We start from the raw sequence: 20239 nt of genomic DNA, 5'->3' as shown, positions 1-20239 counted from the left end.
TCTGCTCTCGAGTGCTGACGTTAAGCACCCAGTATTTTGTGGGTTGTGGGAGAGGGAGAAAAGATTTTTCTGTGTTATCAGAAGGCAAGTGCTAAGTAATAGCCTGGCTTACCACCACTGGAGGCACCTAGAGCTAAGCAGATCTGCAAAATTTTCTGGACTGTCAAGCTGTGTTCCTGGAGCTGAGCTATTTCAGGGAATTCATTACAGAATTACATTGTTGAGGAATAAATGAAATAGTCACAGCTCCTGTTAAGAGTTATTGATGGTAATAGCAGTCTTCCTCTCAAATAAGACCATGCCACTACTTTTAAAAATAGGAGAGCATTCATTTGAAAAATAGTACCTAAAGAATAGAGCTAGTAATGTAGGAACTGAGCTTTATGTGTGGTTTACCAGGTGCTGTGATCCATGGGCCACAAAGAGGAACCTATAGAGGGATAGCTATTGAATGTGAAGATAAAACACAAAACTTCCCTCAGTTTTAAATGAATCAAACTTTATTTTAATGGAAAGTAAAGGCAGAATCTGAGTGAGAATTAATCAAACAGAAAATAGAAGCAAATCTGATAGAACCAGAGTAAAACAACTTAAAAATTCTCAGACTTGCTTCTATGACACTCCATATTATGACGTATCATTCATTTCCCTGAAGACTTCTTTTGTGATAAATTCTGGAAAAGAGAAAGAATGGAATTGTAGAAAATGAAACATTATGAGTATAGTTTTTTTTTTTTACAGAGAAACTTTTAAGCATTGAGCTGTTTTATTTTTCTTTCTGAACAAATTAATGAAAAAAATGACAAAGTACAAGTAAGTTACATGACTTCAACAGAAACTTGAAACTGATTATAAGAGTGAGTAATGCAAATTTCTCAGGACTGTCATTCTGCTTGATGGTAGTGGCAGCTGTGTCTTTGTACAGCTCAATCAGGGGCTCTAAAATGAACCTTTAAAACCTCTAGGTTTCCCAAAAGGGATTTCAAAATATTTTTTCTCTTTGTATTGTGACACAGACTGACAATCAAGAAATTTGAAGTTAGGATTGACATTCAGAGAAAAACATGTTTTAGTAAGTTTTTGTAAGGAATTTGTGAGTGGACAAAATAAAATACTAGATGAAAGGATGTTATTATCATCTTATTTCTCCATGCTTCCATCTTCCATTTAACTGGCAGCTGGAGGTAAAGGTTAATTTAGCTCCTAAATGCACAATCTTTTGCAGCTTTCAATAAAATAACAATTTATATAAGTCCCCCCTCAGTACATCTTTCTTGTGCTAAAAGAATATCTTTAAATTGTTCTTTGTGCTTTCCTTTTCTGTAGAAATTATATTCCTGTATATTTGGAAATAATCTGAAACAAATTAATATTGGAGCGTGTCTGCATCAAGAGGATATCTAGGTATGTGCATAGTCTAAAAACCTGCTTATCTAAAACCACTGCCAATCATTCTAAAGGACACCTTTAAAACTAAAATTATCAAACACTTAAAAAATACCATTTAAATGGCATACCATTTGCAGAATTTCAATTTCTGTTTGAAGAGTCTCACAGACACTTTCCCAACTATCATCTTTGCATTTTTCCAACTCTTTCTTAAGTCTGTGTCCAAAAGCAAATAAATTTTCAGGTCAGAGAACTGTTGCTGGGTAACTTTTTTTCAGCTTTGGTCCCAGTTCTCAATTTGACTTGTGTGAGAAAAGCCTCATTGATCTATTTTCCTGGTTGGGATTTAAGTTTGCTAGTTAGACAAAATTCTGGACTGTGTTGTTTCCATAAACTGTGAAAGATATATGGCTTCACTAGTCATCATATTCCTTATTTAAACATGTGAATTGGAATGGTGATACTTAGAAAGTACCATCTGTTACTGTTCTTATCTCTCCTGGGTATCTTCTTGTAGCCTCTGCTGGAGACAGAATGTTGGATTAGATGGGTGCTCTACTGCCCCATTGCTCCATACCCTCCCAAAACTCCACAGATTTTGTTCCTCTTCTCTCCCCCCTGCTCCCACTGTTTCTCAGCACTTACTGTTTCCCAGTACTCTCAGCCAGGAGTTCTCCAACTTTTCTACAATAAGGATTACTTTAATATAGATATTTCTCCATGCAAAAGATAGTTCAGTCCTGCTAAAAGGAGATACCTCAGCTCTGACTCTCAATGACTGTAGTGATTTAAATTAATACTTGGTGGGCCCAGAGAAATCTCTGACAGAGCTTTCAGCAGTCTGATAAATACAAGGTGATGAGATTATACTGGGTCTTTTCATGGCTGTCAGAAGAAAAGCATAATGACAAAGATAAAGTTGTTTACGCTTAATACAGTTTCAGGAAAGAATCTGAATGTTCTGGAACATACAAAAACACCAAAAATACTCTCCTTGTCATGAAATAGCTAAACCAATGCATTAAAGTAGGACCTTGTTTCTTCTGAAGTTGAAACAGAAGGTAGCAACTATTATTGATTTTATATACTATAATAGACAATAAATTATTTGACCTTGCTACAGAGATGTACCTCTTTAGCTGTCCTAGTGCAGAGAGTTGGTTTTCTGCACAAAAATGGCTTTATTAAATGATATATCTTTAAATAGAAGAATAGCTTAGTCACTGTGCAGCTTTAGAACAACAGACTAAGACTGGACTGGAAGTTAATTTTGTTGTTCCTGTGGAAAATGCAAATATCTTACCATCAATATGGAAAAAGCATTTGCTCTATGTGCTTCCATTATAAAGGAGTAAATGTCCCTTCTTTCAGAAATATTTCTCATAACACAAGAATTGAAAAGGGAATTTTGAACTATGTTTTAGAAATGAAATTTTCAGTGCACTGTAGTACATTGTTAGTTTTCAGTCCATCTCATTGACAGAAGTTCACTTCAAGGTCTAGGATCAGCTTGTGGTCTTGATTAAATCTCCTTAACTTCATTGCCTTGTCTCTGCATTTTTTCTGTCTGTGTTCTCTGCTACTGTGATATTAGAACCCTAATTTGCTTGGGACAAACCAAAGCCCTATTTAGTTTAATTTACTTTAGGAAAAGACAGAGTCTGCTGGTCTCGGAGAAAATGCTCTCCCATTGTCTGTCACAGTGTAAAAGTGATGCACAGCCTGTTTGCCACTTGCTAGCTAGGAATGGTACCAGTCCATGCTAGGTCCACACTAGGAATAGAACAAGCACAAGATCAGCAGTAGGAGTTGCTTATTTGTGTCTTGGGATTGTCAATTAATTTCTGTTGATGATGGGCTTTAAAAGTAACATTTGGTGCATGGATTTTAAAATTTTATTTCAAATAGTTCATAAGACTTTTAAGTGTAGTGACAGCACAATTCCTTACATATCATCAGGTAGTGGTGATACAAGACATTCATTCAAATGTGGTGTTTAATTCTTACATTAATCAATTGATTCTGCTTTCAGGTCTTCCTTCTTTCTTATTTAGAAGCTAGATAATTACACTATGTGCCAGGAATAATATACTCACAAAATAAGAGCTGTCTGTTAGGTTACAGTCTACAAAATTAATGCATTGGAGACGCCTGAGTTACTGAATAAATGATGAAGTTTTACCAGAAGGAATGTGAGACAATGGAACTATTAAAAAAAAATGTTTAACCTGAAAGCAGATTCAGTCTTTTCATTTTACATTTAAGATAAGCAGGTTATTCATATTCATCTTTCCATTATCAGATTGAATGTGCAAACCAATTATTCATGAAACTATACTGTCTCGATAGAAGGCAGGTTTTCTGTCACCTTTGAAAATGGAAAAAGATGTAACTTTTGCTAGAACAAGGATTAATTTGACAATTATACCCTTTTTATGACTATGAAAAAAGGCAGATCTCTTAGGAAAAATAATCTAAAAAGCACATTAGCATTTGGCTCCCCTTGTCCTTTGGTTTTGTTTTGTTTTTAGCATTTTGTTCTCCTTATTGACAATAAAATATAGCTTTAAAATAAGTCATTGCACTGGACTAACAGTGTCTTGGCAAGTTACAGTATCATAGGCTCTAATGAACAGCTGGAGCTGAAATGCCACATTTGCAATAGCTAAACCTAGCCTTAAATCAAGTAGGTGGGAAAACAACATCAGCATTCTTTGGATGCTATCTTGTCCTAGACTGAGTTCTGCTATCAATGGCCCATTTTCCATTAGTCTTGAATGCTAGAAGTGACAGAGATGAAGAAGGAGGAGATCACTGAAGATGATCGATTTTGCAGCTCTGAAATGAGCCCAGCTATTAAATGTCATTGGCATTTGTGGTTGATACACATTCTTCTTGAATTTCACCTCCAGATGTATGTGGCAAAGAGGAAAAATAATTTGAAATCAATACATGCTAGTATTATAAATTGAACTATGAAGAAAATAATGTTATTGTCAAACAGGTCTCTCTGCAAATCATCCATAGATTCAAATTACTGGATCAAGACTTTAGTATCCAAAACTTGCATTCCAAGAGTAATTTTCTGTAAAGAGGTCTTAAAGGATAAATAATTTCTGTAGAAGGTAGGGTTAATATCTGATTTTAGAGGTTTTTTTTTTTTCTAGTGGGGCTGAAAGACCCTACCTAATTGTCGGTGGAATTGCAGGAGGAGCAGATTGTTATGTTCAGCTGCCACAAGTACAAATTTTTTTCTATATTCTCCTTTTTGTCTTTCCCTTGTTTACGACCACCATTTTATTTTTTAGTCATAAATTGGAGGGAAAACATTGTGGTGTGTTATAAAACAGAACTGTTTGACACTGATATACATGGCACAGACTCCATGGTACAAAATGAAATTCCTTAAGAAGCTATATATAACTTGAGAGTACATATCTTGATTTTTCTGGGATTTCATCATGAACATCAGGAGATATATTTATCAATGTTTTAAGACTTTATTGGGACTGAAGAAAAGTATTGAAGACTTAAGTTTATTGTCTCAAGCTCAAGTAGAGGTAAGACATTGAGGTAATTCTGTCAGTTCAAGACTGGATTTAAAGCACCTGTATGTTTCTACAGTGAGAGCGAGATTTTATTGGTATTTAAAATTTGCTGACATTACTAAACAGAATATGCTATTGATACAGTTGGAGAAGACAATAAATTTCAGACTATTATGAATTGATTGAGGAAGAGATAAAACAAGTCCTAAATGGAATACAGTATCCCAAAATATAAAGTCAAGTACTTGAGTTACACAATTAAATATAAAAGTCTGTGCTTGATGGAGCAGAAGAATAATAAAATCAAGCAAGTGATCTAGTAGTAATAATGAAGTCTAGCAAGAAGATGAAACATGAACACAAGGAAGGTACTAGACAACATAAGAATGGAAATTAAATGCAAATGAAAAGAAATCCATCTACCTCAAGTAAAATAAGAAATTTTCTGCTTTTGGCATCCTGGATAAAATGTTTAATCAAAAGTAACTATGTATTTTACATTTAAGTTTTCATTTCGTGAATGTTTTCAGGCACCTATTAATAAGAGCAGTTAGAGGTCTTGAAAAATGTGGTGGTATTTTCCAAATACATAAACCATCACAAGATATATTTAAGGTATATATAATAATAGGTGAATAAACATGGAAAGGTTAAGGCACACTAAATTAAATTGCACATCTAGGATGAGATTTGCTTTTGTGCAGACAGCAAACCAAAGTTGTGTGGATTACTTTTCATTGGAACTGTAAGAATGAGGTACACAGGAAAGAAAAAATATACAAGCATGTATGTGAGATGTGAAATGAAATGTGTTTCTAGAGGTCAATAAAATTTCTATTGAAAGGCAGGGAAAGCAAATAGGGGTCAATGGTTCTTCTGGTTCAACGATCTTTATTTTTCTAATGGACAAAGAAAACTAGATCTTAATCTAGGTATATTAATATGCCTACTCTATTGCTGAACTTAGTGTCTCTGTTATGTACTGCTTTCTTCATGTGTATAATAGACTCAGAACTAAAAAAAGATTTAGGATTGTCCTTGTTTCATTCTGCTTTATGGGCTTTCCATGCTCTGCTCATCTTTCAGGTTGAATGAATCTTTTTTGACAAGTAGGTGAAAGATTTGTACAAAGTATTCTTACACCCTCCTGGTATTTTTTTGGAAATAACTTTCTTTTATCTCATGCACAGCTTTATATTTTCTTTTGATGTTTATAGCTGTGTTTTGCACACACAGTATGCTCAGTCCTCTCTGCTTCCAGGTACCCGTTATTGAAGTCCCTAATTGTGTACAAGCAGATAAACTTACATGGTATACAATCCATATTCCTCCTCTTTTTAGTGACTCTTCAAGGTGTAGAGTTTAATTGTTTAAGAAAACGTCTTGAAGCACTTTCCATTCTAAAGTCATTAATTAAAACATTAAGCAAGACCAACTGTGACTGTTGTTACCTTCAAGTCCCAGAATTTTAAATTGCAGGCCTATGACTTTGTTACTATTAAACATTTCTTTACTCAATTTTTTTAATATATCTTCCCTAGGTTAACTAGTATTTTTCCATGTGGGATAGCATCAAATACTTTATAAATGTCTAGATGGATGACATTGGAATTTTTTTGTCTAACATATCTGTTGTCTTATCAAAGGACATCATTAGTCAGATTTGATCTGCTTTTTGTAAATCCATTCTGCAATTCATAATGGAAAGCTATTTTAACATAATTCAAGCTATAATAGTTCCACTAGGCACTGCTATTAAAAAGAAAAGCTCAAAAAATCAATGAGGAGACTGCCATTGAAAAACTAATTTTGAACCACATATATTACTCCAGAGACTGATATTTTCTGATTATAAAAGTTAACATAAAATTAAATTGCAAAAAAAAGTTTAACCCACCAGAAGAATGCATGGGGCTTAGGCAGTCTGTTGTTTGCATGAACAATTTGTTGAGCTCTAAAGAATATATACTGTATGATATGTATGAAAAAAATTGCTTTTTCCTTCCTAATTTTGGTAATAGTGTTTCTTTTTCTGGATTATGAAGCATAAGAAAAAATACTATATTTTTAACATTTAGACATGTATGCAAAGCTGTGAACTATTTACAAAATAAGCAGATTTCATGCATTTGCTTTCTGCTACTTCTTTTCTGTAGAAGCAGAAGAGAAATTCAGGTTTCAAAGAAGCATTTTATCCTTATTCTCCCTTTTAAATAGGTTGAAAGATATCTATTTTAGGTAGACATGCTCTGGTTTTAGTCTAAATGAACTTCAGCTAGAATTATTTCTAGGCTGTTTTACTTAAGGCAACACAAAAAATTTAAAATTAAAATGTGAAAGAGGATAAATAATTAATACAGCAATTACAGTGAATATAACAATGAAATGCCACAGTTAGGAATTTGCTGGTATCAGTTAGTGTCTGCTTGACTCCTGCATTGTTCCACTTAAGTGATGTTACTTGCTACCTGCCAGGGAAATGGGACTCCAGAGAGCTGATGCCAAAGTTCTTTCCTGCTGTTTTGTGTTTGAGGATGGCATTGGCAGAACAGATGATTAAAACAAGGCTTTTGATCTTAATTGCAGCTCTCTTTAGGGAAAAACAAAAAAATTACAAACCTAAAACTCAAAAAAAAAAACCAACCCAAAAAAAACCAACAAAAAAGAAAGAAAAAAGGCCCTGTTTTCTTAAAAATTTCTCTGAATTATGCACCTGCATCATGAGACTTACATTTTCCAAGGTGCCTGCTAATTACATCTGTGCTTAACATTCCAGTTCTGGTTGGATTTTTTCTGCATCCGGTGTGGATCAGGACAAGCCTCTACAGCAGCTCCAACAGCTGCTGGAATTACTGGTGTGTGCTTCTCATGACCCTTTGCAATTCTTTGATGGATTTCAGAGAAATTTTATGAAACTGCAGACGTGGTATGGGGCATTTTTCTCAGATCAAAGATGAATTGCTGTAATTTGAATTAGCTGGCTACGCTGTTCAGCTGAAATGCAATTTACTTTTAGATATATACTTAATTGCAATGAAGATTCTTGCCTTGCCAGCTACTTTTGATATTGATTTTTAAGCTGGGACTAGGGATGTGATACAGTAACAGACTTGCAGGGTGATCTGGGAGCTACATATATCAGGTTATTGATGCTGACTGTCTCTCATGTTTGTTCTAAGGAAGCATAAAAAAAAAAAGTATTTTTACCACTTAGAGTGGTGTGATTTCCATCTCTGTAAAAAATAACATCAGATTTTGTGCTATTTTATAAGGAAAAAAAAAAAGTATTTCTGACCCACATTACATGTGTCAAAATATTATCTTTATGTGTAATAAAAATGATTTTCAGTGAAAACTAGAATTCTATTCTTGCAATAAACTCTGTATGGGGATAAAAAACCCTAATCTTGTTAGTCTAAAAAGAGTTGTTTCTCAGACACAGAAGGTTCAATCACATTGATTTTAACATGACCAAAATTGACTCCTGCTAAGATAGACACAAGAACATGAGACAGTCTCAAGAAGAAGAACCTTCAAGGGTGAAAACTATGCAACCTCTCTAAGCAAACTGTGCCTCCTCATGATAAAAATTCTTTTTCCTTAAATTCGCTCGAAATCCTCTTGTTTCAACTTCCTCTTTTTTCCTTTTGTTCTCTTACTGTGCAGATTCTGGCTCCATCCTCTTGATAACACAGAGGTACCAGAGAGTGATCAGATACCCTCCAGGGGACTATTTCTATGCTGCACAATTTACAGTGTCTAATACTTTAAATCCCCTTTCATTCTCTTAATTCAGTAGTTCAAACCAAGAAGCGATGAGTAGGCTTTGTTAAACTGAAAAAAAAACCCCACCAAACAACTGCTAGAGTTGTATGAGTCTGATAAAGTTTGGGGTGGTTCTAAAGAGCCCAGCAGTGACATAGGGAGGCAGACAAATGAGGATTGTCTGCTTGGCACACAGAAAAGCAGAATCTCTTAGTGCTGACATGGAAATACAGCAGCACAACTCTATTGCTTCTGGCATCTGAGTTAACTTTTTCATGGCTATCTCTCTCTATGAAGCATTGAGCTTTTCTGATCAAAAGCAAGTGCAAGATAAAAATATGATTTAGGCAAATCTGTGTTAAACTTTTTCCAGTATCTGAAATGAAAAAATTTTAAGCAAATGTGTTCAGTGTATTACTAGACTTCAAGGGCTTGCATTTTGTGATAGTGGTAATAGCATAGGAGCACTTTAAATTTTGCACTACATGCAAATATCAAATAATATTAGCTTATCTTGACAGAAGGAGGCATTTCATGAAATAAGAAAATCTCATCATCCTTCTTGCCTTGTTTGTAAATGATACTTGCTGATTTTGCAGTTAATAGAATTTAATATGTTTTATTCAGTTTTCACCCAGAGAAAACCAAAATGTTTTGAAGAGCTGTGAGTTAATTTCACTAGAAAGAGACACATGGATGTGATTGATCCTTAGGCTCTCAGTGGCAGAGCTGGGGATTAAAAGTATGATAATGCTGGCTACTTCTGTACCTTCCACACAGGAAACCTACTATGGAAAACTAATTACACAAATTTGGATATTCAGTGGCATCATGGCAGTAAACTACTCCAAGGGAAGTATGTTAGTTGGAAGGAAGCTGACAGCCTCGTGTATCACCAACCCCAATATATCATGATTGAATGAATAATGTAAAGGAGTGAAATATAATGTGCTGTCCCGGAGAATCGTTACTGTTATTATTATTTACACTGTGTCTTCTATGTATATGTTGAATGCAAATTTTTTGCTACTGTATGCAGGATTGTGAGCTAATTAATTTTTATGCTGAGGGGATTTTGGCCATGTCTCAACACCGTGTAAGAGGTTGAAGAGAGTTAGTAATAGGGCTGATATATCATTTTCTTTCAAAAACCGATATTCAGCAAAAAATGGGTCATTACCAAATCGTCTTTCAAAAAATTGCTCAGGGTTCTCTGCAAAGTTGTAACTTTCCATTGAAAGTTTTCAGATTAAAAAAAAATCCCCACTATATTTATTTATTTTTGTCAAAAGCTTAGGTATATATAGGAAAAAACCCTGTGATTGTAATATAAGTCGTATTTTCCTTAATTTTTGTTGGAGAATCTTTTGGTCTAGCTTTATAAAGAGGAGTTCTTTTGCATTGTCTATTAATTATTATTAATTTTAAATATTCCCAGGCACTTCCATTTGGACTATCATAAAATAGGAAAAAGGTGGTCAGTTCTGTGATATGGGGCTTTCTGCATTCTGAGATTTAAAAAAATAAATAAATTACATTATACTGTGAAGTGACAACCTAATGTTTCACTTAAGCAAACTGATGAGAAATGAAGTGTCACCACTCAGTTCCTGAGAAGAAAACTTCTCTGTTAAGAGAGACTGTGTAAGGTCTTCTCTTCTATCTTGGTCAAGTCTTCAAATTTTTTTTCAAACCAGCTTAATTAGAAGGCAAACTAGATAGCAGAGAACACAGAAAAAACAAATCTGTATTTAGTTGCTGCAAAAGAGGTCCCTGTTACCCAAGGAGGTTACTGTGGCCAGCCCAGTCATTGCAATGGGCTCAGCAGAAATAAATTTAGCACTGGGTGGCTCCTCAGTGCTTTGTGCACCACGACCATTTCTACAGGACCTCAGGGTTAAGAGAGACTGTGTAAGGTCTTCTCTTCTATTTTGGTCAAGTTTTCAATTTTTTTTTTCAAACCAGCTTAATTAGAAGGCAAACTAGATAGCAGAGAACACAGAAAAAACAAATCTGTGTTTAGTTGCTGCAAAATAAGTCCCTGCTACCCAAGGAGGTTACTGTGGCCAGCCCAGTCATTGCAATGGGCTCAGCAGAAATAAATTTAGCACTGGGTGGCTCCTCAGTGCTTTGTGCACCACGACCATTTCTACAGGACCTCAGGATCTTCCACCCAAGCAGCAGCAGCAGTTTTTTCTTGCTCTGGGTTGACACCTCTGCAAACACTTGCAGTTTTGAGTTCTTTGGGAGTGCATGTGAGGGTGCGATGCTGAAATCAACAACAGGACTTGGGGCTGATTAATATAAAATGAATGGTTCTGCTGATTTCAGACAGAATATTGTACACGAAAGGTAAAAGTTACCTTGAAAGTACATGAAAGTTACCAGGACTAGACTGCAGTTACACTGCAGTTACAATCCTAAAATGAAATTAACAACTAAATAATACGAGGCTTTTACCTTAAACATTCAGGATCAGTCTGCGGTTTTTCAGTGACTTGGACTTTTTCTGCTTCTAAATCTTTAGTCATTCTTTCGGCTTCCCTGATTACTTTCTCAAGGTCTAAACATGAAATCACAATTACCCTATAAATATATATTAATCATCCATACTCAAAGATCTTCTACATATTCTAAATTTATATTTTCTAATATTTCTTCATGAAACTCTTTGAAGGGTAAAGTCATCTAAACAAAGAAAATTATTTTTTTTTTCATTATTGTAATCACATATTGCAATCTAGAAAATTTCACTCCTTTTCCCAAACAATTTAGGACAGTATTTACTGCTTTTCTTAGCTCTTACTTAGATATTGGTAAAAAAAGATACTAAAGCACTCATTTACATTATTTTAATTCAGATTTCAAAGTATTCCCTATTGCTGTGATCACCTTTGACACAGAAGATTTTAAACAATATTTATGTTGATTTTAAGTTCTTTGAAACATTAAATTCTACATTTAAGTATATGACTTACCAGCAAAAGCAAAACTTTCTTTGATATTTACAGCTCATGAATCAGCAGATCTCTGAATCTCATAGCAATAACATTTAAATTAACTCTCATTGAAATCCATAATATTTGTTATAATCAGGTTTTATGATGTATTGCATATTGTAAAAATAAATTAAAATATTGTTACTATGATTCCTTTTGCTTGAGAAAATTGACAGAAAACATTTTTCAAAAGCATCTGTCAAGCCAGAAATAATTATCACAAGAAATGGTTATCAGGCACACCTTTGAGCTCACTTTGCAGAGTAAATAAATCCTGCTTTAATTCATTCTTCTGCAGCTGGAGTGCATTTAACTGAACATTTTTATGTTCCATTGACTCCATTTCTAAGAAAAAATACATTTTAAATTAAAATGCATCACAGTTTTAGCATTCATGATACAATCTTAAATATTCTTAACTACTTCTACCAATCTTCAGCTAGTCAAAATAACCTTAAATATAAAATAAAATAAATGAAAATAATTCATATATAACACAGTTTACAGGAAATTATGTCGTACAATGTATTCATAGCTCTGAAAGTAAAGGATTTTTTTAATGTTATTGAGCTGTTCAACATATTTTGTTGTCTGGGCATAAAAAGAATGTTTTGCTTTATAGTTAATTCAGCTATAAAGAAAGGAAGATGACTGATTGAATAGGTGGAGAACAGACACCTCTCAGCAGGACTGAATAAAACCCCTTCTTAGTATTTTTGGTGTTATATATATTTGAACCTTACTATTAGACAGCATCTGGAATTAATTGTGATTGTTTTTCTACCAACTGGAGGTCCTCACATAATTCCTAGCTATGAGTTGCTTAAACTTTTCACTTCAGAGTTGTCAATGTGCCCAGGAGTATAGTGAACAAAAAGACAGACAGGTGCTCAAGAAAGGTGCAATTAAAGGATGGAACTGAGATGGCAACTGAACTTAGAGAAGAATGTTGGTCACTCTTCAGGTACTACTGGTCATTTAACTGCCCAGCTCTGCTTGACTATGTAAAAAATGAAATGCTAAAAGTAGCACTTGACACCAAATGCAGACTTTTCAGTTGTAGATTAGTATCTTAGCCACAGGAAATAAGATAGAAGGTGTTACCAAGTGCAAACTCCAGTGGACAGTAATTTTTCAGAAACTTTACAGCAGTTATGGGGAATTGAAAGTGCTGTTGCTTGACAGATCATGAGGCTGGAATGGGCTTTGAGGGGTCACCTACTGCATTCTTCTCCTGAAGGCAGGATCAACTGTACCTCTTGTTTCTGAAAAATGCTAGTTTGATCCTTTCTTTTATAACCTTTGGTAATGGACACTCCCAATTCCTTTGGTAATTGAATCTTTAAAGAATCTTTAAGGGAGAGGGCTTCAGTTGTCCACTGTTGTTAGAAAGGTTCCTAAGCTGTCAGACAGACTCTCTGTTGTGCTCTACACTTGTTACTTTATATTCAGTTGACTATAGGTATAGAGAATATATTTATTTCCTTTCTACAGGATACCTATACAATTTGAAGACTGATATCCATCTTTCATCAGTCTTTTCCTTAATAGCTTAAATAGTCACAATTCTTTCATTTTCTTCTTTATCATGTGCTCCAGAACTCTGATCACTCTCACTGGTCCTATGTGGATTCTCTCCGGCTGGTCCACACTTCTTTTTTTTTAAAATTTAAGATCAAAATGAGATGCACAGTGCTCCAGTTCAGAGCTTAACTGCCTCAAATAGAGTGAGGAATTATTTTCATGTGTTAGAGGTCAGAATTCTGTTTGTGTCTCAGTGTGCTGTTGGCCTTCTGATGTTGTTGACTCATGTTCAGCCTGTGATCCATGACGACCCCGAATTCCTTGCGGAAGGGCTGCCCTGCAGTGTGACCCTGTGCTCTGAGAGATCCCAACTCTGTACCTTAGCTGAAAATCAAGCTACACTGTGGCAGTGAAGAACCAATGGACATCTGTGCATACAATTCTTTTGAAGCTAAGGAAATGCTCAACCGTAGGTGATTCTAAACCTAATTCAGTGGCTCTGTACAACCATGAGCTCTGTGCTGGCTGAATCAGACATGGGGAGATACCTCTTTAGGTTGGCTTCCTCTCCTCACAGTGCTCACATCAGAAAGGCTGAAGAGGATAGGGAACAGAAGAGCCTTTAATCATGCTTGGTATGTCAGTCCACACTTTTTCAGTTCAGTGCTAAACAGCTGTATTTTATCAATTTGTGTTAATCCAAGATAACCTGCTTTAAAATAAGACTTACCATTTTTCAACAGAGCTGCTTCATTCTCTAAATCATTTATTTCAGTCTTGACTTTCTTTTTAATATGAAGATCTCTATTACTTGTTAGTCCATATTCATTGTTAAACTCTGTTGTTTCTTTGGTAAAATTATCTTCCTCTTCAGCAATTTTTCTCTTTGCATCTGCCTGAAAAGAAGGGAAGACTGAATATTCATTCCAGTGAAAAAAGTGAAAGTCTTTGTTAAGCTAGGCAGACTCAGACACACTGTTGTTTTTTATCCTTAAATTTGTAGTAGGAATGTAAATAAAATTTTAAAATGTAAAAGTAAAGAAAATATTTACTTTTTCTTATAAGAGCATGAAAATAAGCTATGGATCTATCATTATGCCTGTTGTTTTAAACTTTTTTTTTCTCTGCAAAAATGAAGGGTCTATTCTTGGTAACGGCATTTTTAAAAAGTCACTACATTATGTTATAGACTTGAAGCAGCAACTCTCATATTGAAATTAGAAAATTCTGTTTAAAGTCACTAGCATAGTATGGCAGCTCTTTTTATGTAGGTTGTTATTAAACTAAATAAAAGTGTTGTTTAAGCCTCTGCAGAATGCAGATGTACTTTAACTTCCACTATAACTACCAAGAATGCTATTGTTGATAGAAAATCACAGTTCAATTTTCTAGGAAAAAATATGCAAAAGAGTAATATATTAAATTTCTTCTAGGAAGTCTTAATTGGTGGCTAAATTAAATAAAATTAAATTACCCCTATATACAGGAAAAAAGAAAAGATAACATATATCAAACTTCACATATATTGGGAATACTTTGGGTGATGCAGGACTATGACTAAAGGTAAAAGGATATCTGCCTAAAGATTTAGGTTTAATACTGGTGGGTTTGTACTGAATATTTAAAATTAGCTCTGCTGATTTAAAGGGCAAATATATATGCAGAAAAGACTGCTTCTCTGTGGAGGATCCAAAAAGACTCAACAAAGTAAGAGGAAGGCAATATTCAGGTTAGCATCTGAGAGAACTGGAAAAGTTGTTGTAAGTAGCTACCTTTGAAGAGGTGGTGAGGTGTGTCTGGCATAAAAGAGATTGTGTGCTATGTCAGGATTGCTAAACTGTCCACATTTGCTAAAATGTGGTGTGGGCCTCCCTGGGGTTTTCCTTTGATCCTTTTCAATATTTTTTACTGTGGATGAGGCAATCCAATTTAAGGCGAGGCTTCCGTAGCTTACTTTTACAAAGGAAATAATCTGTCAGAATTGGAGTTCACTCATACAAGAGCAAACATTAAGAAATTAAGTCAAGAATATAAAATCAGCTTTGGTGATAAAATGCAGCATACATTATCTTAGATTATGGTTTAAATGAAATGTGAGAATTTATCTAAGTTTACATTGTTACATACACTACTATAAAAAAACCAGTAAAAATTTCCTGATTAAGACATTAGCCTTTCCAGATTTTCAAATGTTAAAGCTGATTGCTCTCGTACAGTAGAAAAGAGCTGTGTGAATATCACAGCTGGAAACATACCATGATTTTAAGAAGACTGGCTTTTTGATTAATTAGTTCAGCTTTTTGTTTTTCTAAGCTGTCTTCATGTTTCTTCAGAATTTCTGCATTGAACTGCTTTACAGAAAGATGCTGAACCTTCCAAAAGGAAAAAAAAAAATGAAGTTTTTGTTTAATTGTTTAATATACTCTGAAATTGTACACAATGATCTTGGTCCAGTTTAAAAAGAGCTGGCACAGCTGCTGGACTAACAAAAGCATAACAGCTCTTTTTTTTCCCCTCAATAACCTTTCAGTATACTGCTAAGATTTTGAAAAGTCTTCTTTCTGTGAAAGACTCATTTAATGGTGCTCTGTCTATCTAAAATGGCATTTTAAAATGTGCTAGGTTTAGAAGAAATTTTTTTTCAGGAAAAATATTGACCACATGGGATCCTTTAGCCAACAAAATCCAGCATCCTCCATCTCACAAAGCAAATGAGACAATAATATCAGAATAATGTGAGAGGGACAGGGGTCCAGCATCCTGGTTTTGGCTGAATGGCTGTAATATCATCCAGTCTGCAATGTCACTATGGAGTATGCAAAGGAGAGTGGGATATTTTTCTGAGCACAATTTCTGGATTTTTTAGCTGAGGAAGGTTAATGGGAATTATCTCACTGGTTATTGACAGTTTGATCATAAACCCCCCAAGCCCTAAACCTCAATTTTGCACCTAGGTTTATTTAGAGTTTTATTACTTTTAACCATTAGTTCATCTGATAGGAGGGTATGCTGTTCAACCACTGCATTTTCAAAATTTGCTGAAGACTTCTCGTTTTTCTAGCACACCTACTGTATCATCATCTTACCAAAGTGCAGATATGTGGTGGGATAAACTATAACAATAACAAATAGGAAGCAGCTACGTGTAGAGTCTTAAAGGAGGAGAATCATTCTTTTGATGGATTGTCAAGTTCTCTTGACTCAGAAAAATGAATAGGAAAAGCAAAGTTAAGATTTGCCCACAGAGAGTAAAGGCACAGGGTAAGTATCAGGAATTTAATTGAACATTCAGGCTGATTCACAAGTATTTGTGTGTGTAGAAGCAGAAAAGACCAAATAAGAATGGTATTACAGTGGTAAAAATGAAAATATTTTAAAGTTAAATAATGCACATGATTACGGAGAGGGCACAGATGAAGTGCATCTATTCAAAAAAAGAGGATAGTGGAAGGAAATGCCCAAAGACTGCAATGTGAGAGTTGGAAAGGAGAGGACTACATTTTTTCCTCACCCCTGATATATCCAGCATGCTAAGTGCGCAGGTCATGCTTGGTTCAGAATTTATTTTACATATGAATTCAAAGAGAGTAGGTGGTCTTTCATCACTGTATCTGTAATACTGTACATAACTAGCTTCAGTGTAGTTTCTCCAAGATGCCAAAATTCATCTATGAGTTTGCAATCAATTTTTAAAAGAAGTCATTGAGGTACAAACAGGAAAATGCTGTAATTTGGCTTCTAATTACATGCTACCTGGTTTTAGAGAAGAGAGAAAATTGCACTTCCTAGGACTCTTTGGTTGATCACAGGCAGTGTCTGTGAAATAGATGTCAAAAAACTTCTGAACTCACTCTCATCATCTTGGTCAGGCATCAGCTGCTGAGCATGCTTGTGGTTGGATATGTGTGCTTGTAAAGAACTCCACTTATTTGGTGTGGGATAAATTGAACAGCATTATTTAATATTATTTGAATTACATGAACTATTGCAGACATATGTAAAGCTAATTCCTGTAGTGAAAAATAAATTACTTTAAATAATGTCAATAACTATATAATCTTTAACCCTAAATACAGTCTGATTGAAATGCATTTTTCTATTCCACTACTGTTCTGTATCATTTCCTATCTATAAATGAATCAATGTCAGACTAGGAAAGCGAGTAAAATGTATTTTTGTGGACATCAGTGAGAATATAATTAATACTGGTCAGTAAAGCACATAAAATTTAATTAGAAATAGTTCTTCAGCTCTTCCCATTAGTCATTTACAATAATGGCTCTACTCCTGAGACCTTCTGTACCTACCACATAAACCTTGATTATAAATCACAATGCATCAATAAAAAATTAGTAGTACAAACATAAAACTGTGGTGTTCATAAATAAACTTAGGAGTAAGATTACTGAGGACTGCACCTAACAAGCACCTAACAACATCCAGATATAATCTGTGTTGGATAAATAAGTTACTATTTTAAAGCACCTTTGGGCTCTGAGATTGTGGCATGCATAAATGTGAGTGTCTGAATAACTGCCTGCATGATTATAGTCTCAATTTGCAACCAGTAAATATTTGTAAATTAGTTCTATTCTGATTCCTTCTCAGCAATGTTGATATATATATACACACACATATATATATTATATAGTCTGTTACAAAAGGCAGAAGAAACTGTTTTAGGAAGGATGAAAGTCATCCCCCAAACATTTATTTTCACAACTAGATGAGGCAATCTCCCAAAGGTTCTTGAAGTTGTTTATTTAAATTATAGGATCCAACAGCTCTGACTTCAAAGGAGGCTCCACATGCTTTCCTGTTGTGAACACACATTCTGTCAGCACAGATACTTAAGAGCACAGGGGAGGGTATTTAGACTTAATTTTCAGACACAAGCAAATGGATTTTCAAATAATTCGCAACCACAGGTGTTGTTGGTGAAAAACTCTGTCTTAATCTGAAAATACATCTGCAGTTTGATTACATGGAAAGAGTAATAAAATCACTAAATAGATTCAGGAACTTTCCTCTGTCTTTGGCTTCCCTAGAAAAACACTTAGGGCTTGTAAGCCTTAACTGAAAGCGCACAGAAAGATCTTCAGTATATGACTCAAGAACCTGTGAAATAAATACAGGGAATGTTTCCATTTATTTTCTGTGAAAGGCCATTAATAAATGGCATTGGGCAACCAAGGGATGTGTTCTGCACACTGGAGGAAAGTGCTGTAACAAGTTGCAGGACTGTTAAACAGGGTATGAACACAGCCAGGGCCAGCCCCAGGGGTGAGATGTGTGGGAGGAAGGATGTTGATGGACACATTTTTAATTCAGAAAGGCCCAGTGCAGGTTTCCTCCACACTGCAGGTGTTTCTTCCTTCAGCAGGTGAAGCACACTCCTCGAAAGTGCTTATTCCTGAAAGAACAGGTTGTGTATTTGTAAACAGAATGTATTTCATTATTATATACACTATAAATATGCCTGCTCACCTTGGTTTCTAAGTTAATTTTTGCAGCACTCAGCTCTTCTTTTATTTGGTTAATTTTTTCATAACTTCTATTTATGTCGCATTTAGCTGCAAGGCAACAAAAACCTGTAAGAGTGTGTGCTTAGTTTGTAAATCCTCAGTTGTTACACCCTTATAGAAACAGGCTGGTGGCAAGAACCAGCCACGCTGGCTCTGCCAAGCTTTCCCCAGCATGAATCCCCTCAGGACACGATGTGGGAATGGGGAGGCCCCTCAGGATGGCGCCCATGGGGCCGACCTTGTTGGATGAAGCTCCGCTTCTCCCTCGCCTGCTTCTCTGTGAACTGTATATGCTGGAACAAAGCGTTCAGGTTCATTCCTGGCTTCTCCCGGGGCTCTGTGGGCTGAGCTCTTGGTGAGGGCTCCGGGAGCGTCCCCACAGCGCTGCCCTCAGGCCTCGCCTTCAGCCTCGGCCTCCCTGGGCTGATCTCTTTCCCCTTCTTGCTCTAAGAAAGAAAACGTGGGTTCTGATGAAATTTTAAACCCTGAAACTAGCACATTATGTTGCAGAAAATGCAATTTTTTTTTTTAAATGGCACAAAGTGCAACTAAGGGGAAAGAGACCCCAGCTCACAGAGGTCTGGGGACATGGCTAAGGGGACACAGGGACAGAGACGGAGGTGAGGGTTTGCCACACTTTTTGCAGAAAGGGTGGCAAGAGCAAACCTCAAGCAGAGGGGAACGTGGGTGACTGGGTGGGGGAGCCCACACGGAAAATGGAATAGGAACACACAGGCAGGGAAGCAGCATGATAGGAGCAGAAGATGTTTGGTAAGGAAAAAGACAGGTGACACTGAATCATGTCAAGCATGGTGATAGGCACATCTCTCAAACTGGTTCTGACTTAGGATCTGGGGGATTTTAGTCAAACAACTCTGACTTTTTAAATTCTCTAGGACCATGTGCTCCATGGTTTTCTGTCATTCAGAAGCTGTTTATTCTCTACCTCTTTCTTTTTCTATGCATTTTAGTCAAACAACTCTGACTTTTTAAATTCTCTAGGACCATGTGCTCCATGCTGGTTTTCTATCATTCAGAAGCTGTTTTTTCTCTACCTCTTTCTATGGAGTGATCACCATCCTTTCTAAATGTTATATCTCTCCAGCTTTACTTATCTTTTGAAGACTAATGTCTAAGAATTAAGAGCAATTAAGGAAGTAAAAACTGCTGTCATGCAGGAGAACATGGTCAAGTTGACTCTCTGGAACTTCCAGTGATCAGACTCAGCTTGGCTGCATTTCACCATGAACGTAAAATGGGCAATGCTTCTGTTCCAGTTAGTTCCAATAAGCAAAGATCACAGCACAGCCCATTTTATGCTCTTCTGGAGCATAACTGTGTAAAAATTTACAATGCTCTGACTTCCTGCAAAGTTCTGGTTTGTACGTTACCGGATGGTACACCTGGAAATGTAAGCACCTGGTTGAAAATATAATTCACATTACAGGGTTTGCTTTTACATCTTGGGAAGGATTGACTACATTCCCTG

The 20239-nt window shown here is 35.6% G+C and overlaps 1 protein-coding gene across 1 annotated transcript; it reads right to left on the bottom strand.

Moving 5' to 3' along the window:
* Positions 1 to 641: 641 nt before the first annotated feature.
* Positions 642 to 19067, bottom strand: CCDC172 (coiled-coil domain containing 172). Its single transcript, XM_039709342.1, has 8 exons — positions 18989 to 19067; positions 18713 to 18798; positions 15481 to 15597; positions 13956 to 14121; positions 11945 to 12046; positions 11163 to 11265; positions 1518 to 1605; positions 642 to 674 (listed from the first exon to the last, which is right to left on the bottom strand). The coding sequence occupies exons 1-8, from the start codon at positions 19065 to 19067 to the stop codon at positions 642 to 644; spliced, it is 774 nt and encodes a 257-aa protein (XP_039565276.1).
* Positions 19068 to 20239: the final 1172 nt, after the last annotated feature.

The sequence above is a fragment of the Passer montanus genome, unplaced genomic scaffold, assembly GCF_014805655.1.
Source record: "Passer montanus isolate IOZ18808 unplaced genomic scaffold, ASM1480565v1 scaffold21, whole genome shotgun sequence".
In the NCBI taxonomy this organism is placed as follows: Eukaryota; Metazoa; Chordata; class Aves; order Passeriformes; family Passeridae; genus Passer; species Passer montanus.
The sequence above is the reverse complement of the archived record's forward strand: the minus strand, read 5'-3'. Positions and strand labels throughout refer to the sequence as shown.

Coding starts and splice junctions, on each gene's coding strand:
- CCDC172 (XM_039709342.1), bottom strand. CDS start 19,067: ATGAACCTGAACGCTTTGTTCCAGCATATACAGTTCACAGAGAAGCAG. Junction 18,799..18,988: donor GCGGAGCTTCATCCAACAAG/GTCGGCCCCATG, acceptor GTTGCCTTGCAG/CTAAATGCGACATAAATAGA. Junction 675..1,517: donor AAATTGAAATTCTGCAAATG/GTATGCCATTTA, acceptor TCTCTTTTCCAG/AATTTATCACAAAAGAAGTC.